The sequence below is a fragment of the Panthera tigris genome, chromosome D1 (assembly GCF_018350195.1).
Source record: "Panthera tigris isolate Pti1 chromosome D1, P.tigris_Pti1_mat1.1, whole genome shotgun sequence".
Taxonomy (NCBI): Eukaryota; Metazoa; Chordata; class Mammalia; order Carnivora; family Felidae; genus Panthera; species Panthera tigris.
The window spans coordinates 60,934,075-60,957,512 of NC_056669.1; the positions used below are offsets into that span (position 1 = coordinate 60,934,075).

The 23,438-nt window shown below is 39.6% G+C and overlaps 2 protein-coding genes and 1 pseudogene across 2 annotated transcripts; all 3 read right to left on the reverse strand.

Annotated features, from left to right (window-relative positions):
* Positions 1-6,585: 6,585 nt before the first annotated feature.
* On the reverse strand, positions 6,586-7,524 carry LOC122231286 (olfactory receptor 52A1-like). Its single transcript, XM_042958927.1, has one exon. It carries the CDS (start codon positions 7,522-7,524, stop codon positions 6,586-6,588), a length of 939 nt encoding a protein of 312 aa, XP_042814861.1.
* Positions 7,525-13,564: 6,040 nt separating this feature from the next.
* Positions 13,565-14,515, reverse strand: LOC102956030 (olfactory receptor 52A1-like). The gene has a single exon (XM_007092231.3). It carries the CDS (start codon positions 14,513-14,515, stop codon positions 13,565-13,567), a length of 951 nt encoding a protein of 316 aa, XP_007092293.2.
* A 5,163-nt stretch (positions 14,516-19,678) lies between these two features.
* LOC122231484 lies at positions 19,679-20,160 on the reverse strand (annotated as a pseudogene).
* Between the last annotated feature and the right edge of the window lie 3,278 nt (positions 20,161-23,438).

A 23,438-nucleotide genomic window follows, 5' to 3' on the forward strand; every position in this document is an offset into this window, starting at 1 on the left:
GCTTCACATTAATAAGTGCTTAATATGTGCCATAGCACTTTATAAATATCACCTTATTAAATCTTCACAATAGCCTGTTGATAAGACCTTTACAATGATCCTCAACATGGATACTGTTGTTATTCCAACAAATGCAAAATATTCCACAGACTTTCAGCTTCTGTGAGTGAAGTGCAGTTATGGGGAGGGGATGTTTAGTGAGTTGGGCTTCATTAGGATATCCGAGATGGGGGAGTAGAGAGTCTAAATGATGGAGGAAACAGAAACAGAGGTAGAAGGGACATAAGACAAATTTTACAGATTTTCTTCAAATTTCCCAGTGATCTTTTGGCACACCAGTGAGTGATCTATTTTATTGTGTTCCTTTTTGTTGTGATATAGCATTATCACTGCAGCTCCCCAACTTATAACTCTGGACCTCCAGGAAGCATTTTTTATAATATTACTTATGGCAGATTCTGACTGAATCGTGAATATATGCATAGAGGCAGTGTGGTTAATAGGGATTGAGTACGTCTGGGGCCCATAGAATTATATGTAAGTGATGGCAACATCCTATTCTGACTGTATTACCACTAAAAACTACTTCATGGGAAGCTTGGTTTCCAGTTGTAAAACACCTAAAAGTAAACATCAATTACAAATGTGGGTCAGTATGTTAGGGTGGTTGCCACATAAGTCAGATACATTTTTAGCTCAGCAACAGATGAGATTAGGGAATTTACAAAATTACCATCATTAAGATTAAAATAATTATTACATTGAACATTTCAAATTTTTGGACTTCAAGCTTCGGATCCGCTAGACAGAGATTGAGCTAATTTAGAGTATCCATAAAGGCCAAGACTTACTTTCGTATGCTAGACACAAATGTGAATTGGTAATTTTCACCCCCAATCTATCATTTCTGTCTTACAGGTGCAGACGGTTCAGCATGGTGAACTTGGCTTAGAAATGGAGTTTTAGGAGCACTTGGGTGGCTCAGTTGGTTAAGCGTCCGACTTCAGCTCAAGTCATGATCTCATGGTCTGTAACTTGGAGCCCTTGGAACCCTGGGTCAGACTCTGTGCTGACAGCTCAGGCTCAGAGCCTGGAGCCTACTTTGGATTCTGTATCTCCCTCTCTCTCTGCCCCTCCCCTGCTTTCACTCTGTCTCTCAAATACAAACAAATATTAACAAAAAGAAATGGGGTTCTATTCTAGCCTCATGTTCAGTGTAACGTCTTTGTTATATAGGGAAGGGAGTTGAAATCTCTGAGGTTCAGTTTTTTAATCTGTGTTTAGCCCAGCACCTGATGTATAATGAATGGTCAGCAAATTTTAGGGGGAAATGCGTGCATGTATTTACATACATACATATATATATGCGTTGTCTTTAACTACTAGACTTGTTTAGTTACGAAGCCTTGCTTTTACTACTGGAACTTGACTCCAAATTCATTGCATCTATGCACAGCATTCAGGGCCACATTTCAAAGAAAAAGAACCATTGCGTAACATATTCGAAAAGGAAAAATGCCCATTTGTGCCCGTTGCAGATGGCCCATTTAGGAAAAGAGCACAAAGAGATACTACAATTGTCCACGAGTCCCATTACAGCCACATCCAATGCCTCATAGGACAAGGCTGAGAGAAATACAAGATGATCAGGTGCTAGGAAGACGGAGCTGCCTCTGGAGTTCCCTAAGATTTCTTTCTTTCTTTCTTTTTCCTGTGTTTCCAGGTGCCTTTTTCTACATGTCTTTGCTGAGCAAAACTCAGCTTACTTACCTATACTTTCTTGGATCCTGAAGGTATTTAACTGGTTGGGGGGAAAAAATAAAAGCAAGATGATGTTCAGAAGACAAATAGCAAATGTGGAGCTATTTATACCTCCTCTAGGCATCTCTCAGGCCCTAGACCTTCAGTCCTCAGAGGACTGAACTTTACACACTGGTGGAAGGAGATGGCCCAGAGTCGGCTCCTGGGAGAAACACGCCCACTGTCTCTCCCTCTACAGCATGTGCAGGGTTTCCTTGGTCCAGCACTCTGGGACATCCAAGTTAGCACACACTTGCATTGAGTACCCAGATCTCCTTTGCGTGGCAGAGATTCCTGCTAGTGCAATACTGTCTTGTTCCCATGGAGGCATCTGCAAATGTAGACTGTGAATGCCACATGTGGAAGGATTGTATGCTTTTGAGAGGGTACCTAAGACTAGATTCTGTTACCTTACTTACCTTGAAATTTTAAGGCTCCTTGGTTTTCTCTCTCTTCCATTGGTCACGTGGTAGAATTCGCATCAGAAGGGTCCAGAAATGCCATTAGCTACCATAGAGAGTTTTATTTGGATTTTTATGTGGATTTTTATTTTCTCAGCCTGAGCTGCTCTTCTTCTTTTCTTTCTCCCTTTCCTCCTCCTCCTCCTCCTCCTCCTCCTCCTCCTTCCTCCTCCTCCTCCTCCTCCTCCTTCTTTCAGAGACAAAGAGAGTGGACGAGGGACATAGGAAAAGGGAGAGAAAGAATCCCTATTCAGTGCTCAGTGCTCAGCGTGGAGCCTGACATGAGTCTTGATCTTACAACCTGGAATCATGACCTGATGATGAGTCGAACGCTTAACTGACTGAGCCACCCAGGTGCCTCTCTTTTCCTTTTCCTTTTTCTTTTTAAACTTTCTCTGTCCGGGTAACTTTTCTCTAAATGCATTGGGATTGTCTGGGGGGTAGGGCTAAGGTTCTAATTACAATCATAATCTTAATTTTACATTTCTTTTATTGTTTGATTTTGCTTTTAAAAAAAATTTGGAGAATCCTTTCATATATGTAGTAAACCTTTTTTGTCTTTTCTGTATCTATCACGGACCCTCATATGAGTTTTGTCTCTCTTGGTTATTATTCTTTCTCCATTCCTATTACAATAGGTTCGCTTTTCCCTTCTGCACACTGTGGAAGGTAATCTGAGAAGCTGACTACAATCATGCCCTTCTCTATCTCTCTGTGTGTGCTGCTGCTATCTTCTGTGGTGGAGCCCAATCCTCCTCCCCTTGAACCTGGGATGACAGTTCTTGTGACCACATAATGTAGCAGGAATGATGGTGATGTTCTCAGCTGTCTGAGCCAATGTAATATGAAGTCTGGCAACTTCTACCTTGTTTTTTATTCAAAGCCAGGCACCCATATTAGGAATAGAACTCCACTGAAATCATACTAATAGTATGAAGAAGCTATCCCCATGGTGAGAGGGTGACTGTGGAGATGAGCCCAAAGGCACCAGGCATGGGACTGAAGTCCGTGGACTTTTCAACTCAGCTGAAGCTGAATTCTTAGTTGAATGCTGCCTATTGAGGTACCACAGCCCACTCCTTATGGAAACAGAACCATACGGTCAAGCCTTACCTGGATTGTTGACCCACAGAATTGTGAGAAACAATAAGTCATTGTTGTTTGGAGACACTAAGTTTGGGGATGGTTTGTCACAGAAGAGATAACAGTTATAACATAGCAAACATTTTGAAATGATTTCATAATTTTCTTTTGGTCCTGACTGCAAACAATTTGTTAAATTTAATTTTTTTTAAGTTTATTTATTTTTGAGAGAGAGCAAGCATGAACGGGGGAGGGCCAGAGAAAGAGGGAGAGAGGGAGAGAATCCCAAGCAGACTCTGTGCTCTCAGCACGGAACCTGATGTGGGGCTTGAACCCACTAATCGCAAGATCATGACCTGAGATGAAATCAAGAGTCGGCAGCTTAACCAACTGAGCCACCCAGGCACCCCAACTTTAAACGATTCTTATATCATATGATCTATTTCTTGTCTATTTCTCTACTGTCTTTATTTTCTTATTTTATTCCCATATCTACCAATTATTCATAGAATGACTTCAGATCGAAGCAATATAATGTAGTTTCTCTAGGACACACCGGTGTGTGAGTGTGTCTGTGTGTGTTGTGTGGGTGTTCATGCAGGGGAGACAGAGCATTTATCACCAGAAACATTTTTATTTTTATTTTTGTTTTCTATTTTCGACAGAAGCTCTTCACTGGAAATGCTTCCTGTTTTCCAGGAATATTGATAACAGTTGTATACAGGAGAGTGAGGGGGTTCTTTCAGAGTAAGGTGGTTACTAGTTTTTTGTCAGTTTTAACTGACAACCATTTCTGTCATGGTTTTTCCTCCCACAAAATCAACACTTGCTCAAGAGTATTTTCAAGCCTATTTCCATGCACTTTCAACTACTCCTATTAATTCCCCATTTGAGGAATGTCTGACTCAAAAGGCCTCACCCTGTTCTCACTACTTTCCATGACAGGGTGGACTCTCTTTTTTGGCATTTGCGTCGGGGTTTGTGGTATTTTCAGTGTTTTCGCTAACAGTAGGCTACTGTCCCCCAGAAAGTGGGGGATACCTGTACATCATGTCATATACCCTCCATCACAGTATCATACAGATCACTTTCACTACTCTACAATTCCCTGTGCTCCACCCATTCAACTCTCCCTCTCTCTTCCTACACTCCTGGCTACACTCATCTTTATGCTATTTCTAATTTGTATAGTTTTGCCTTTTCCAGAAAGTCATATAGTTGGAATCATATACAGATGTAACCTTCTCTGGATGGCTTCTTTCACTCAAAACTGTGCATTAAAGGCTCTTCCATGTCTTTTCATAGCTTGATAGCTCTTTTCTTTTTAAATTTTTTTTAATGTTTAATTGCTTTAGAGACAGAGAGAGACAGATGTGAGCAGGGGCGGGGCAGAGAGAGAGAGAGGGAGACATGGAATTCAAAGCAGGCTCCAGGCTCCAAGCTGTAGCGCTGAGCCCGGCGTGGGGCTCGAACCCACAAATGGCAAGATCATGACCTAGGCCGAAGTCAGATGCTCAGCCCACTGAGCCTCTCGGGCACCCCTAGCTCTCTCTCTTTTTTTATCAAATACTCACATTACATTTTAAAGAGGTGCCACGGTCTGTTTTTCCCTTCATCTTAGTTGCCTCCAATTTTTGGCAATTAAAAAGAAACCTGCTCTAAACATTTATGTGCGTGTCTCTGTGTAGACATAAGTTTTTAACCCATTTGGTACCATATCTAGGAGTGCAAGGCCAACCACATGGTAAGACTATGTTTTGTTCGGTGAGAAATGCAAAATTCTCTTCCAAAGTGGCTGTACTATTTTGTATTTTCACCAGCAATGAACGAGAGTCCCTATTATTCTATATCCTCACCAGCATTTGGTTTTGTCAGTATTTCAGGTTTTACCCATTCTAATAGGTGTGTATGGTATCCCATTGTTTTACTTTGCAATTCCTTAACGACAAATGATATTGAGCATCTTAAAACATGCTTAATGCTATTTGTTATGTGTTTTTGGGGTGAAATATGTTTTCAGATTTTTGCCTACTTTTTAAGCGACTTGTTTATTTCCTTATTGTTGAGATTTAAAAGTTCTTTGTATATTTTGGATATAAGTCCTTTGTTAAACATGTATTTTGCAAATACTTTCTGCCTGTCTGTAGCCATAGGCTTTTCATTTTCTTAACTTACTATGAAATTGTATTCTTTTTTCCCTGGGTACACAGTGGATACTCCCAATTTGGATTTGTGTCCTTTAGTTTTTGGAATAGTCTTGTATAATTTTCTAATATGTTCCTGGTCTACTACAGTCCACCTATAGTTTTATCTTCCCTGATTTCTAGAACTCCTGTTTAGTGATATGTTGTGGTTCTTGGATTGACCCTGTATAGTTTTTAATCACAGCCCCCAGAGTTAACATGTGTCCTTTTGTTCTGGTTTCTTATATCTATCTTCTGGGAGTTTCATTGTTTTTTTCTTTTATTTCTCATATTGTTGTTTAATGTACAAATTACCTTTTTGTAAACATGTTTGTTTTTTGTTTGTTTTAGTACAATATGCTTAAAATACACCTCCTCAAAAAAAAACCTTTTGGTGACTAAAAAGCCACATGAACACCTTGTTTTCTTTGAGTACCTACACGTTCTAAAACAAAGAGTTTGGCTGCATTTAATTTCAGTGATAGATGCATATTTATGAATTCTTCTGGAGAAGAATCCATAGAGAAGAAATTCAACCAGGAAATAAAAAATAAAAGAGGAAAGGTAACAATATATTTTCACTATTTTGATCTTTATGTTTATTCCTCTTATTAGGCGGTAGCATCCCAAAACCGACCGAATAATAGTTGTCATGGGGTATAATGATATGAAAACCATAAAATGCAGACAAATTAAACAAAACAAAAATACAAAACTGAAGAATTGCATTTTTTTATTTTTTTTTATTTTTTATTATTTTTTATTTATTTTTATTTATTTTATTTTTGAGACAGAGAGAGACAGAGTATGAATAGGGGAAGGGCAGAGAGAGAGGGAGACACAGAATCTGAAACGGGCTCCAGGCTCTGAGCTGTCAGCACAGAGCTGGACTCGGGGCTCCAACTCACAGACTGTGAGGTCGTGACCTGAGCCAAAGTCGGATGCTTAACCGACTGAGCCACCCAAGCACCCTGACAGTCTGGATTTTTAAATGTTATAGTTAATTTTGAGAGATTGCTACTAAGACGGAAGGTTGAAGGAGTTAATCACAGTGAATTTTATGAAGAGAACAACTTTACCACATGAATGCGGATCTGCTTGGTCTTGGCACCATAGACAAGTGGATTGAGAAATGGGGGGACCAGCAAGTAGAGGCTAGAAAAGAGGATGTGGATATAAGGGGGAACATGAGCACCAAATCTATGTGTGAAGAAGGAGAAGAAGGCAAGGAGGTAGAGCTGGAGAAAGACACAGATGTGAGCGATGCACGTATTGAATGCTTTCAACCGAGCCTCCTTCTGGGGAAAATGAAAAACGGTGATAAATACCTCTATGTAGGACAAAGTGATGAATGTGAGGTCAAACCCTGCAACGGTGAATGCCACAAACAAGCCATAAATTTTGTTTACCCGTACATTTTCTGCAGCTAGTTTCACAATGGCCATATGCTCACAGTAGCAGTGGGAGATGATGGTTGTATGGTAAAACTGAAACCGGAACTTTATCAGTATTAGGCACGGGGCTACTAGGAAAGCGGCCCTGAGTGTTATCACTGCCCCTATCTGGGTGACTAGGCGGCGCGTGACGATGGCAGCATGTCTTAGTGGATAACAGATGGCCACATAACGGTCCAGAGCCATGGCCAGGAGGATGCCTGACTCTATGCACTGAAATGTGTGGATAAGCCACATTTGAAGCAAACAGGAATCAAAATAAATGTCTGGAACACGAAACCAGAAAATTCCGAGCATCTTGGGCATAATGGTGGTAGCAAGCACAATATCTGTGACTCCCAGCATGCCTACGAAAATGTACATGGGCTCATGGAGGCTGCGCTCTGACCTGATGACGATCAGAAGCAAGGAATTTCCAATCATAGCAATGAGATACATGACACAGAATGGAATCCCAATCCAGCACTGCACAGTCTCTAGGCCTGGGATCCCTATCAGCGTCAACACAGAAGGCATGAAGACTGTGATGTTGGAAATGGACATAATGTCTTTGGGCTTCCAGAAGCAAATGAAAGAAGCTTCTCAGTCAGTGGCACTCTTCTCCGCTACTCTTGTTTGGAGAAAGTCATCATGGTGGGTCTCTGATTTTGTCAGAACTCTAAGATCATATAATCCTTCTTATGTATGTTATGGAAGGAAAAAATCCGCAGATACACATTATTCTTTTCAGATAGACATCCACAAGTAGTGTAGCGCAAAAAGTTATGTAGAAGGCAAGTTAATTGCATTACAACCAGCCAGATCACGTGGGTAACAGAGTAACTGCTGATCTCTCTGTTATGTCCTTCTGCACCTGGGGTTACAATAATTATACCTGTTAAACTTGCTTGGAAATGGCATTTCAAGCAGAGTTTGATGAATGTCCATATTCTACATTCTAACAACCTGATAATATTCTGTTATTTCCATTGTGTCTAGGTCTGGAACTGACACTTTGGATCAACAAATCTGACTCTGACAAGTACATTAGTAGATAAATCTCCATAAGGTTTATATTTTAAGGTGCTTTTTTTAATAGAGAGAGACAGAGATCACAGGAGGGGCAAAGAGAAGGGAAAGAGAGAGTAACCCAAACAGACTCCATACCATCAGCACACAGCCTGACATGAGGTTTGAGCTCACCAACCCGAAGATCTTGACCTGACCTGAAATCAAGAATGGCATGCTCAACTGAGACACCCAGGAGCCTCTTTTTCTGTTTATTTCTTGATTTTTTTAAGTGAGAAAACTCCCTATGAAAGAGAAAACAGAAACTGGTGACACCCATGAGCACAATATGTTCATCTATCTATAGCATTTGTATCTACGAAAGACTGGATGTCTCTCTTTTCTTTGTTTTTTTCTTTTCCAATAGCAATTTCACTTTTTAAATTTAAATCCACATTAGTTAACATATAGTGTAAGAAGGGTTTCGGGCGTAGAATTTAGTGATACGTCGCTTAAATATAATACCCAGAATTCATCCCAACAAGTGCACTCCTTAATGTCCATCACCCATCTAACCCATCCCCCCCCCACCCTTCCAGTAACCCTCAGAGTGTTCTTTATTACCAGGAATCTCTCATGATTTGTCCCCCTCTGTTTTTATCTTATATTTCCTTCCCTTCCCCAGAAGTCCGTTCAAAAGAAAGTAAAGGAAGCGCTTTGAAAAGATCATCCAACCCCATGAACTTTTGGTGAGTCTGGGTGAAATATTCATGCCATTTTTACATGTAGTAAAACTCTATTTTATTTTGCCCACATACTAACAATTGAATTCCTGAAAATTAGTGGTGTGCTTTAAATCGCTGACATTTTGGAATGCCCATTTCTGAATACCTAGATGGAAGGAATCTCTAGAAAACATGGAAACTCAGAGGCGACAATGTATAGAGGCAAGGGGACTCAATCTTCCTGAAAACAGAGTGTGGGAAAATGCGTACATGGGTAATTCATGGACTAGAGGCTAGGTTCTTGGGCTTAAACTGCTCACAGCTGCCAGTAGCATGAGATTTGGCCAATGTAAGCTCATTAATTCTTAATGAAATATATATCACTTGAACATTTGAATTTCATGAGCACAGGCATGAGAAATGAGTCGAAAATAAAGGGGTGAAGGACATGTTTCCCAACAAGAGTCTAATATGGAAGTAGGAATGGAAGATAGGGAGCAGACTTGGGATACCAGAAATGATGGAGGAGAGGGCTCAACTAAAGAACATTTAATCACCTCGATTCACTGATGACTGACTTTTCCGAAAACTGGGTCTTAGTCTAGTTCAGATACATTTGTATCTGAAAAGATCATTGCTTTTTAAAAATCACATATCTTAAATTAGAAAGCCTCAAGCTACATTAGAAAGTTTCTATTTGGTGAAAAGCAGGGTTCAGTTGTTTCACTCTTTCCTAGTTGGTCCAACACTGTTGCTTTCTGTCAGCAAGCCCATGATCATTTAATCATATACTTATTGTCACCAAAAATACCAGTAATGCAGGAAGAGCTGTGGTCTATGTTGCTAAACCTCAGTGAAGGAACCCACTCAACAGGGGCCATTCCAGAAGCAAGTCTGTATCAGCTCATATATATTTAGAATACACTAGTCAACTATTTCCTTGATTTTCCAAAGCTTTGCTCCCCAATGCTTAATCCTAGAGATACCTCGATCATGGATTCTTTCATTCACTTCTTCTTTCTAGAGTTAATCAGAATTAGAAGAGAAATCCTTTATTAGAATTCACATTGTCTGGCATATTTAAGAGAAAGAAGCTGATGTAGGAGCATTTCCTGACAGGCACAAGTGGTGGGAAGGCAGGTGGGAGAGGACCTAAGTGAGTACAGAGCAGGGGGGATGGAGTGGTTATCACTGGAAAAGCTGGTAGTGAAGCATTATTGGGTGAAATTGAGGAAAGAGACTTCATGCTTTGTTGTTGGGGGCCAGTTGTGTTTTTACAAGACACCTGAAAACCATGGTCTGTCCTCATAACACCATCACTCATCACTCATCACTCACCTGTCATTCACTCTTTTTCCTCCTGAGACTCTCATCTCATTCACTTGTGCTTATGCTGACAGCATCTCTTTCTTCTCTCTGCACCCTCTAGAACAGCCTGCTGTAAATATCATGAACTCTTATCCATTTGCTGCTCGGCCATCTGCCAAAATGTGGACATCTCTGGAATAGACTTTCCTCTCTTCTTCTGTCCCTGAAAAACAGACTTACACCCTCTTTTGTAAATGTGTCTGAGCTCCTGTTGGTGGGATCACACTCCAACAAAACTCACAGGAAGGTCTGTAATTTGCTAGACACAACATAACTTTATTAAGCTTGAAGTCGCAAGTATAACGTTCCCCAGTGTACATGGAGAGGGAGGAGGTCTGAATATGAGATTTCCCAGCCACTCACCCAAGCCTCCAGGGACCCAGCAGCTCATAATGAAGCCCTCTTTTGTCCATCCACATCTAATGTCCCTGAAGCCATTTCTGCAACTTGCAGAATCCCCTTGGTCTCTTCATTTCTTTTTCCCCACAGTGGAGATGTAGAGAAATTAATATATGCAATCTTTTTTTTTGACATTCCTTACAAAATAAAAAGATTTTTGTAAAAATTAAGTAATTACATTTACTTTTGTCAGTTTCTTTCTGCTGTCCTCATTTGGAAAAACATCAAAAGGACACTTAAATGTACTTAAATGTATGTTCCTGTGCCAATGAGTTACATATAAATAAGTATTCTGTGACCCTTCTTTCACTGAGACACTTCTGGAGACAAAATCTGTATCCACAATGGATCTCTATCACACATTTGACACTCATTCTCTAGTAGTATCATTCTTTGGATCTTTATTTATTGAAGCTTTGTAAATTCAGTAGTATTCTCACAATGACCACTTATGACGGACATTTCCACCTTCCCCTGATTAGTAGACTTTCTTTACAGAAAAGTACACACCTAATTGTTATTAGTGTCAATTATAAATGATTCATAATTATATATAATTTCATCGAAATCTTTGTGGAAATATGCTTTGTCGTTTTTTATATAAATACTTACAAAATAGTCTTTAAATGTTTCTTTGCCCACGATAACCCAAACTTTATTTGCATAAAAGTTTGCCGAACTCTGATTAGAATATTAAAATCACTTCCGATGTTTTTTTTTACTTTTATTTCAAAGAAATTGTTATTAAAGAACCACAACGCCTATTGGTTATCCAAGCAAATCCTATCTGATAAATACTGACATTTCTTTCTTTTTTCATACGAAATTTATTGTCAAATTGGTTTCCATGCAACACCCAATTCATCCCAACAGGTGCCCTCCTCAATGCCCATCACCCACCCTCCCCTCCCTCCTACCTCCCATCAACCCTCAGTTTATTCTCAGTTTTTAAGAGTCTCTTATGGTTTGTCTCCCTCCCTCTCTAACTTGTTTTTTCCTTCCCCGCCCCCGTGGTCTTCTGTTAAGTTTCTCAGGATCCACATAAGAATGAAATCATATGGTATCTGTTTTTCTCTGTATGACTTATTTCACTTAGCATAACACTCTCCAGTTCTATCCACGTTGCTACAAAAGGCCACATTCCATTCTTTCTCATTGCCAAGTAGTATTCCATTGTGTATATAAATCACAATTTTTTTCTCCTTTCATCAGTTGATGGATATTTAGGCTCAATCCATAATACATACTGACATTTAAAACAGCCTCCAAAGATGCTTCAAGATAGCCTCTAGATTTACAAAGTGATCAAATTCAGTATTCATTGATAAGGCCCAGTCCATAAAACAAGCCAGAGTATCTACATCCATGTGACATGCAGTCTAATAAATTCTTATGTATACATTGATTTAAGTGTCATAAATAAAAGTATGGACACCTGCACACATGGGAATATTTTCCATGCTCTTTTTAAAAATGATCCATGAGATCAGGTTTTTGGAACAGCCCACAAGCCTTAAGTTCTCAAGTCATTAATTTGGACAGAACACTTTATGTGTTCATTAACGCAATAACCTTGAGTGATTTAAAAGCATAATGTTTTAAGTCCACTGAGAACATACGCTGCTGTATGTCAAATAGATACACACATTCACACACATGCGCATTTGGAGTCAAAACTGGCCAGTGACCTATGATAGCTTTCAGAATAAAGTTCACCCATTTCGCATAGTGTCCATAGCCATTCTTGACATTTGTAGTTTTCTTGTCTCTACAAGTTGTGCATTACATTGAGAAAAACTGTGCCATTTCTTGATTCTCTATTTAAGCTCCAGGATCATCTACCTGGCATGGTATGTCCTTACCTACCAGCAATTCATCTGTCATTCCTTAAGAATCAGCCCCCCTATAGGGGAAAACAAATACCACATGATTGCAAGCATATGTGTAATTTAAGAAACAAAACAAACAAACAAAGGGAAAAAAATAAGAGACAGATAGAAATCAAGAAAGGACTCTTAACTGTAGAGAACACATTGATGGTTACCAGCAGGTAGGTGTGTGGAGGGATGGGTTATATTGGTGATGGGGATTAAGAAGTCCACTTGTCATGATGAGCACAAGGTGTTGTATGGAAGTGTGGAATCACTATATTGCACATCTGAAACTAATATAACACAATAGAATATGCTTCTATTCTTGAGTATACATTTATAATATTGTAGGATTTTTATAACACTTTAGGAATTAATAAAGACATAAATGGTGACTGGGCATAAAAAGTACTGAATTGTGAAATAGAATACTGCATTGGTCATACCGTTTAAATCTTAATGCCCTGAATGACACCAGAAATGTTGAAATTTGATGACTATGTGTCATTAGATTGAATACAGTTTTTTGTTTCTTTAGGTTTTTTGTTTGAATAAGGACAAAATGCTTCCTCTCATTAATTTTACGTTTTAAGTTTATTTATTTATTTTAAAAGAGGGAAAGGAAGTGCACAAGTGGGGAGGGGCAGAGAGAGAGAAGGTGAGAGAGAATCTCAAGCTGGCTTCGTGCTCTCAGCAAAGAACCCGGTGCAGGGCTTGAACTCATGAACCAGGAGATCATGACCTAAGCCAAAGTTGGATACTTAATCAACTGAAGCATCCAGGAACCCATCCTGTCATTTACTTTAAAGATGATGACGATGATCCAGAAACAAATAGAATCAATAACATGATTTCATCAAGTATCTGGACAATCCAAGACAATGAGTCTTGGCTGCTTGGAAATTCATTGAGAAATAGATATTGTGGTACCTTGTGGAGAATATTTGAATGAGAGAATTCAATCAGGAATTGCAAAATAAGAAAAAAAAAGGTAAATGATACATATTCACTATTGCTGTTTCTACCACTCCCATTCTCATTACCTAGTAGGATCTAAATCTCACTGACTGATAGGTGTCATGGGCTGTGATGTGAAAACTGCCTAAAATGCAGGCAAATTTCACAAAACAATTAAGGAGACAAGTCAAATATTATGAATAATATGCATTTTTCTGTTTTAATCTGTTTTGAGAGATTCTTATTTTGCATAAAGGAGAAGGTTGAAGATGTTAATCACAGTGCATTTTGTGAATGCAACATCTTTATCAGGTGAATCCGGATCTGCTTGGTCTTGGCACCGTAGACAAGTGGATTGAGAAATGGGGGGACCAGCAAGTAGAGGCTAGAAAAGAGGATGTGGATATAAGGGGGAACATGAGCACCAAACCTATGTGTGAAGAAGGAGAAGAAGGCAAGGATGTAGAACTGGAGAAATACACAGATGTGAGCAATGCATGTATTGAATGCTTTCAACCGAGCCTCCTTCTGGGGCAGACGAAAAACGGTGATAAATATCTGTATGTAGGACAAAGTGATGAATATGAGGTCAAACCCTGCAACGGTGAATGCCACAAACAAGCCATAAATTTTGTTGACCCGTACATTTTCTGCAGCCATTTTCACAATGGCCATATGCTCACAGTAGCAGTGGGAAATGATGGTTGTATGGTAAAACTGAAACCGGCATTTTATTAGTACTAAAGATGGGGCTACGAGAAGGGCAGCCCTGAGTGTTACCACAGCCGCTATTTGGGAGTCTAGGTGGTGGGTGAAGATGGCAGCATGTCTTAGTGGATAACAGATGGCCACATAACGGTCCAGAGCCATGGCCAGGAGGATGCCTGACTCTATGCACTGAAATGTGTGGATGAGCCACATTTGAAGCAAGCAAGAATCAAAATAAATCTCTGGCACATGAAACCAGAAGATTCCAAGCATCTTGGGCACAATGCTCGTGCCAAGTACAATATCTGTGACTCCCAGCATGCCTACGAAAATGTACATGGGCTCATGGAGGCTGCGCTCTGACCTGATGATGATCAGAAGCAAGGAGTTTCCAATCATACCAATGAGATACATGACACAGAATGGAATCCCAATCCAGCACTGCACAGTCTCTAGGCCTGGGATCCCTATCAGCGTCAACACAGAAGGCCTGAAGACGGTGATGTTGGAAACAGACATAATGTCCTCCGGCCTCCAGATGAAAATGAAAGAAGGTTCTCAGTCAGGGCCACTCTTCTCATCTACTCCTGTTTTAATTCAAAGTCATCATAGTGAGTTTCTGTGATTTTGTCAGAATTCAAAGACATCTCATCCATCTTGTTTATATTATCAAAGGAAAAATATCCATACTTACACATCACTGTTTTCAAGAAGGACATCCATAAGTAGTGTACCACAATTAGAAGTTATGTACAGGGCAGGCCAACTGCATTAGAAACACCCAGATGACGTGGATAAAGGAGTAAATTGCTGATCTTTCGGTTATGTCCTTCTGTACCTGCGGATAAAATAATTATATTTGCTATTAATTTAAATTTATATAAATTTATAAATGTTATAAATTTAAATTAAAATTAATTTGCTTGGATATTGCCCTTTAATCAGATTTTAATAAATCTCTCCCTATCCCACATTTCAGCTGACCTTAGTGTTCTATTTTTTCCCCCAAACTCTCGGAGTCAGAAACCGTCAGTTTGGACAATCACATAATCAGACTCTAACCAGTATTTTGGTTTAAAAGGCTTCCTATGAAAGAGAAGTGAGATAGACATAGCTTCACCCAGGAACATAATATACTGAGATAGCTGTATCTGTGTATTATATATTTATGTAGCACTGGCTGTCCTTTTAAAAAAATGTGAAATAGAGCTTGAGAAAAGGTGATCAAATCCATGTAATCTTAATCTAAATCAAAGTTCCATGCTGATTTTTACATTATAAGTAATACTTTATTTTATTTTGCCTATGTAAGTAATGGCAGAATTCTTTGACATGAATTGTACACTTCAAATAATGGAAATTCTGAAATACATGCTTCGGAATGACTAGAAGGAAGGAATCTCTAGAAGGCAAAAAAATCTAGAGAAACAGTGCATAGGCAAGAGGACTCATTCTTGCTGACTAGGGGATATAGGTGAACAGGTAACTTAGCAAGAATAAAGGTTAGTTTCTGGGGTTGAAAGTGCTCAGGGTTACCATCACCAAAAGATTGGCAAGTTTAGGCTCATTGATTCTTAATAATATGCAGACCATTTGATGCTTCACTCATATTGTGAGCTCAAGCCTAAAGAATGAATAAAAATAAAGGGGTGAAAAGACAGTCTCCTTAAGAGGAGTCCAAGATAGAAGTAGAAATGGAAGACAGAAGGCAGACCTTGGGGTTCCAGAAATGATGCAGGAGAGAGGGTTGTAGAGCAACTAAGGAAACTTTAGTTGCTTCAATTCCCTGATGACTGAATTTCCTCAAAACTTGGGTTCTTAGTGCCTGTATGAAAGTTCTTTTCTGATAAAGATCATTGCTTCTAAGAATTGCATATCTAAAGTCATGAAATTCTCAAGTTGTACAATAGAAAAATATCTGCTGGGTGCAAGGGTGGCTCAGTCAGTTAAGTATCCCATTCTGTGTTGTTGTTGTTGTTGTTTTTAATGTTTATTTATTTGGAGAGAGAGAATGCAAGTAGGGGAGCGGGGATGGGGGTGGGGAAGATCCACTCACAGCAGAGCTCCATGCAGGGCTCCAGTTCATGAGCTGTGAGGTCATGACCTTGGCCACGGTCTGAGGTAAGGGACTGCAACTGCGCCACTCAGGTGCCCCACACTTCCAACTTTTCATCTTGGCTCAGGTCATGATCTCATGGTTAATGAGATTGAGCTCCATGTCAGGCTCTGCATTCTCTCTCCTTCTCTCTCTGCTCCTTCCCATGCACTTCTCTAAACAAACAAACAACCATTTATGAAAAAAAATAGTTGCTATCCTGTATAAAACAGCTTTTAGTTATTTCATTCATTCCTAGTCTCTCCAACAGTGTTACATTATGTCAGCAAGCTCATGATCATCTAAACATATACTGAATGTTAGGGCCCCTGGGTGGCTCAGTAGGTAAAGCAATTGACTTTGGCTCAGGTCATGATTTTGTGTTTCATGAGTTCAAGCCCTGTGTTGGGATCTGTGCTGACACCAGGGAGCCTGGAGCCTGTTTCGAACTCTCTCTTTGTTTCTCTCTCACTCTCTCTCTCTCTCTCTCTGCCCCTCATTGGCTCATTATCTCTCTCTCTCATACATAAAATGAACATTAAAAAAATTTAGGGGCGCCTGTGTTGCTCAGTCGGTTGAACGTCTGACTTCAGCTCAGTTCATGATCTCACAGCTCATGAGTTCAAACCCGTGTCGGGCTCTGGGCTGACAGCTTGGAGCCTGGAGCCTGCTTCCGATTCTGTCTCCATCTCTCTCTGCCCCTAACCCACTCGCATTCTACCTCTGCCCCTAACCCACTCGCATTCTACCTCTGTCTCTCTCAAAACTAAACATTAAAAAAAAATTTTTTTAAATTTAAACATATACCGAAAGTCACCAAATATACCAGTAATTCAGCAATAGCTGTGGTTTATGCTGCTAAAACTCTAGTGAGGAATCATAGTCAGAAGGACCATTTATGAAGACAGGCTGTATCACCTGACATGTGTTTAGGGTAGACTAGTCAGTCAGCAAAGTCCTCGATTTCCAAAGCATAGAAATCCTTTAGAAATGATCACCTTGTCTGACCTATTCAAGAGTTAGGAGCTGACATAGGAGCATTACCTGACAGGTGCAGATGGTGGGAAGGCAGGTGGGAGAGGATGCATGACTACAGAGTGGGGGGTTGGAGTGGTTATCATTGGAAAAGCCTGAAATGAAACATTATGGGGTGAATTTGGCCAGAGTGAGACTTCCTTGCCCTTTCCTGTTGGGAGCCAGTTCTGCTCTTACCAGACTCTTGAAGACCAAGGTCAGTCTTCATAATACAATCACTCAGCACTCACTTGTCATCCACTCTTTCTCCTCCTGAGATTCCCATCTCATTCACTTGCATCTCATGCTGGCCATGCCTCTTCTTACTATCTGCACCCTCTATAACAGCCCTCTTCAATGTCATGAACTCTGAGCCATTTGCTGCTGGGCAATCTGCCAATACGTGGGAAGTATCTCTGTGAGAGCCTTTCTTGGTTTTCTTCTGTTGCTGCAGAACAGACATGCTCCCTATTCTGTAAGTTTATCTGAGATCATATTGGTGGGTTCATCTCCATGAAAACTCCCAGCAAGGTTTGTATCATGCTGAGGCAGCAGCATAAATTTATTGAACTCAAACTGTAGAGGAAAGCCCCTGACCACCACTTGTAATGTTCCCTAGTGAATGTGAGAAGGACCAGGTCTGAACACGGACTGAGAGACTTCCTAGCCAGTAGCCCAAGCCACAGGAGGCCCAGCAGCTCATAATTAAGCCCCCTTGGGTCCAATCACATCTCATGTCTCTGAAATCATTTCTAACACTTGCAGAATCTCCTTGCTCTCCTCTTTTCGCTTTCCCACGGGGTAAATGCAGAGAAATTAAAGTACCCATGTTGTATTTTTTAAGAGTTCAGTTCCTTTCCTGCTGTCCTCCTTTGGAAAAAGATCTAAAGAACCTTTAAATGTAGGCATGTTTCTATGCCATGAATTCTATAAGTATCCTTTTGACCCATGTTTCACTTAGGCACTTCTGGAAAGAAAAGTCTGTATCCACCAGGGCTTTCTATCACATATTTCACTCTAATTCTCTTGCAGTCTCCTTCCTCAGATTTTTATTTTATTGAAGCTATTTTTGTAAATTCAGTGATTTTCTCAAATGACCAGTTATGATGGACATTTCTAAATCCTTCCATACTGAGCCGTGAATCAGTTGTTGCACATTGGACTGAACTTTTCTCCATCCCTCCTTTTCATACATTTCTTCCGCTTTTCTTGCACTCTTCCTTCAGATTGCAGGTGTTTTATGCCTCATAGATTTGAGGCAATCATGCCATTCTGAACTTGATGCAAATAAAAAGAAGATATGATATATGCTTTCAAATTTTTAGAAATGTGTGGAGAAGAATTAGTATATCTTTAATCATGAGAACAAATGATGAGTTCTAAAAAAACGAGAAAAGGTGAGTCCTGCAGACCCTGTCTAGGAAGTTTGTCTCAAATTATTCCTTCCCTCCCTCCCTTCCTGTTGATCAAAAGCAGGTCTCCTAATGTCTACTACCGGAAGATTGGTGTCTACCAGAGCTATGAAAAAAGTAGAGGCTTACATATTTTAGTCATTTCCTGCTGAAACCACTGTTTTCAGGTCACTGTTTTTTCTAACCATTAGCTAATTAAAAACAAAATGGTTTCTTAAAGTCAAATAGGTTTGACTGCAAATATTTGTTCTGTGTACTAAATTATTTTCACCTGTGTAAATCACTCCGTAAGGTAACAGTTGAAAGGTGTCTCTTCTTCAGGGCACACACTCAATGAATATTTAGTATCAGCACAATTAGTATGTTTCCAAATTGTTTAATTACAAAAACTTTAAACAGGCACAAAACAAGCATTGTAATGAGATTCCATCTACCAGTCATCGGGCTGCAATAATTATCAACATTATACCATTCTTTTATCTTCCATACTCACAGCCAGTATCTACCCCAATAATTATTGTTATTAATATTATCGTCATCATTATTATTATTTAGAGGGTTAGAAGTAAAATTGACATTCATGGAAGTGTGCAAACCTGAGCTGTACCATTTTGACAAATGAATACAACCATGTACCTTCCAATCCTAACATACATATGGCATTTCCATCTTCTGGCAAATGTTCTCATGTGTTTCCCCAGTCATTCGGTCACCTCCAAATCCATCAGAAGGAACCACTGTCATAATACACCCATTATAATAATAACACACACTCTTTTGTGTCCTGATTCTTTTCCACTCACAAATATGTATCCCTAAGTTGCATGTACTTGGAAACAAAAACATCCCTAGGACCCAATCTGCCTATCCCTCGGGGAATAAAAACAAAGGAAACAAGTATTTAAATATTGAATGGTCAAATGATTTCCTCACCAGGAAAAATCTCATGGCCCATGCCTCCTTCTAAAAGCTTACATCAAAGTAATGACATTCTCTATTTTCAGGGAGAAAGGTGAGGCTACTTTACTTTCTCCATCTACTAAACCTTGTGGCTTATTCATAAGCAATAATAAACTATGGAATTTTTCCATTTTCAGGGCTCATATCCAGCCAATTGACCTGATGTAAGTTTTTATGTTCTTAGTGTATTATCTGTCTTGATTAGACCTCATCCCAGTTTCTAGTCAGTGTACGGACAATGCTATTCCAAATTTCCTGGGTATAATACTATGGACGACCCGATTGACCACAGGTGGGAAGAACATGTAGGCATTGGCCATGACAGATTGGAAGAGTGGAGGTAATTGCCACTCAAAGGATGCAGCAAGGAGACGCTGATCATGGGCACATAGTACACAAGAACAGCACAGACGTGTGACCCACGTGTTGAGTGCCCTCCACTTCCCAGCGCCAGAAGCTACTCCCAGTACCCTATGAAGAATCAACACCTAAGGAACAAGGAACAAGGAGTCCAGCCCAAATGTGGAGGTAATGACAAACAGACCCAGGATGCTATTGGGGCGGATGTCTCCACAGGGCAATTTGATTAGATCTGAATGGAGACAGTAAGAGTGTGTGAGGGTGTTGTAGCCCCAGAAAAGCAGACCTTTCATGGGGAAGAGCAGTGGGAACATGAGTACCATACTTCATAGAGACACCAAGTTCAACAACGGCCAGCATGGCCAGAAAGAGGTACATGGGTTGGTGCAAAGCAGGGTCAATCCGGATGATGGAAAGAATGGTGCCATTTCCTAGGAGAATGATGATGTACACCACATTTCCTAGGAGAATGATGATGTACACCAGGCAGAAAGGGATAGATATCCAGATGTGCTCTGCCTCTTCCCTGGAGTGCCAACAAGGCTGAAGGTTGCAGGTGTGCACTCAGTGGAACCGTCGAAAATGTCATGGCGAGACTTCATTTGAAGATACAGGGAAACACGTGGGGACTGGAGAATATCAATCTCTGGTCAGTTATTGTATGTCAAATGTCAAGCTCTTGATATCATATGTAAGATATTTCCTTACAAAAGACATGGAAAACATTTCTGAAACAAGGACACATGTAAAGCACACTGTGTGGGAGAGAAATGTGTTTAGATGCCGGGCAGAGTGTTTCTACACGGGCCACATGCCAAACAAAAAAGGCATTGAGAGAAATCTCCACAGGGTCATTTATGGCAGCGAAGGTGGTGATAATAAGCATAGAAATGACAGCTTCCTGTGGAAATGGAAGACGGAAGGATCTGGTAACTTTCTGCAGTTTGTGCAAGAGTGATGGAAGTAGCAAAAGTAATGTAGCACAGTGATAAAGAGAGTTCATGGTTCTAACACTTAATGACTTGTGACCTTGGGAGAACCACTTAAGTTATCTGAGATCCAAGTATTTGACATAAACAAATAATACTTATATAAGATAATGTATGTAAATTGTTTACCATTATATTTGGAACAGTAAATACTCAACACAGGAAATAAAAGAAACAATTAAGTCTCTTAGAAAAGGAGGGTAGTTTCTCCCAGTTTTTAGAATTTTCCAATGCCCTTATTTAACTTACCAGTTCACTCTTTCTCCCCCTACTCTCCATGGATGATGGTGAAACCTTCTCTATATTTTGTAGGAGGGTAAGTGTCTCCTGCTGGAACCTGGGGTCATAGCTGAGAGCAACACCAAAGCCATTAGGGTCTCACAGGCTGAATATGATGGCGAGGGTGGAGTTTAAGGCGAGGGTTCCTTATCTGGGAACAAGTGCATGAACACTAAAATTCTACTCATCAGTAGCAGAGCCTTGGGTGTTAAGGTTAGGAGCCAGAGGTGGAATTCAAGATCAGGCTTGAGATAGAGTTGGTGAGTGAAAATGGGACAGAGATTTTAATAGAGTTGACAGAAAGAACAAGGAGAAAGGAGAGAAGTTTAACTCCATCTGGAATTTGTTTTGGGGACTTGGGTGACTAAGGATTTCATTTAGTTATTCACAAATGTAGAAACCACGTTTAACACATGTGTTAATGGATAGCCTGGTGTTTCCTCAACTATTTTGAGCAACTATAGGTCTCATTTTAAATCTTTATGTAAATGTAGATCTATATCTTGATTCTGTATCCTGCTTTTGGATCCAATGCCTATTTTGTCAGAGTCACAGTGCTGCAAGTATCTGATTTTATAATACATAAGTTCATATCTAATTGGTCAAGTATTTTTTTTAATTTTTCTGTCTAATTTTTATGTTTCTTCTTTTACATAAACACTACAACTCAGAATGCATAAAAATAGAGCAATGACACAAATATAAAAGTTACAATCATAAAATTCTTGGGAAAAAACATAGACGTAAAGTTTCATGACCTTGGATTGAACAATAGATTCTCAAAAGCCACACCCAAGCCTGAGGATAAAAATAAAAAACATAGATAAATGGACTTCATCAAAATTAAAATTTCAACATTATCAAATGACATTAACAAAAAGTGAAATGATAAGCTACAAAACGGGATTTGCAAATTATATATCTAATAAGGGATTAATACCCAGAATATACAGAGAACTCAAACAACTCAAAACCAAAAAGATAAACAACCGAATTTAAAAATAGGCAAAGGAATTAAATAATTAATTCTCTAAAGAAAATATGCAAATGCCAATAGCACATGAAATAAAAATCAAAACCACAATAAGACACCACTTCACATCTACTAAAATGTGTATAATTTTTTTAAAAATTTAAAAACTAGGGGTGCCTGGGTGGCTCGGTCAGTTGAGCATCTGAGTTCGGCTCAGATTGTGATCTCGCGGTCTGTGAGTTCCAGCCCCAGGTCAGGCTCTGTGCTGACAGCTCAGAGCAGGAGCCTGCTTTGGATTCTGTGTCTCCTTCTCTCTCTGCCCTCCCCCCCGCTTGTTCTCTCTCTGTGCCCCTCAAAAAATAAATAAGTAAATGTAAAACACAGTTAAAAAATTAAAACACTAACAAGTTTTGACAAAATAGGGAAAAATTGGAACCATCATACATTGCCAAAGGAAATGAAATATGGTGCACATTCTGTGGAAAACAGTTTGGCAGTTTCTTAAAAACTCAGGCACAGAATTACATGTAATGCAGTAATTCCACTCCTGAGTATGTACCGCCCCCAAAAAACAGGTATTCAAAGACATACTTGTACATGGATGTTCATTGCAGCATTATTTACAGTAGGCAAGTGGTGGAAGCAGCCAAACTGCACATCCATAGATGAATGTACAAAACGATGTACACACACACACACACACACAAACACATATATATACATATATATATATATATATATATATATATAAAGGGAACATTATGCATCAGTATAAAGGAATGAAGGATAAAAACATGCTACAACATGGATGACCTTTGAAAATCTTATGTTCAGTGAAATAAGCCATACAGAGAAAGACAGATACCATATGGTTTCACTCTTATGTGGATCCTGAGAAACTTAACAGAAACCCATGGGGGAGGGGAAGGAAAAAAAAAAAAGAGGCTAGAGTGGGAGAGAGCCAAAGCATAAGAGACTGCTAAAAACTGAGAACAAACTGAGGGTTGATGGGGGGTGGGAGGGCGGGGAGGGTGGGTGATGGGTATTGAGGAGGGCACCTTTTGGGATGAGGACTGGGTGTTGTATGGAAACCAATTTGACAATAAATTTCATATATTGAAAAAATAAATAAATAAAGTTAAGAGATTCAAAAAAAAAAAAAAAGAAAATCTTATGTTCAGTGAAATAAGCCAGACACAAAGCATAAATATTATATGATTCCACCTCTACAAGTAAACAAATTCACAGAAATATAAAGTGGGTTATAGGTTAACAGGGGAGTGGGGAATTATTGCTTCAGAGACATAGGGTTTCTGTTTTGGGTGTTGAAAGCTTTTGCAACTGGTTGAAGTAGTAACAC

Excerpts from the sequence above, each read along its gene's own strand:
- LOC102956030 (XM_007092231.3), bottom strand. The coding sequence starts at position 14,515 with ATGTCTGTTTCCAACATCACCGTCTTCAGGCCTTCTGTGTTGACGCTG.
- LOC122231286 (XM_042958927.1), bottom strand. The coding sequence starts at position 7,524 with ATGTCCATTTCCAACATCACAGTCTTCATGCCTTCTGTGTTGACGCTG.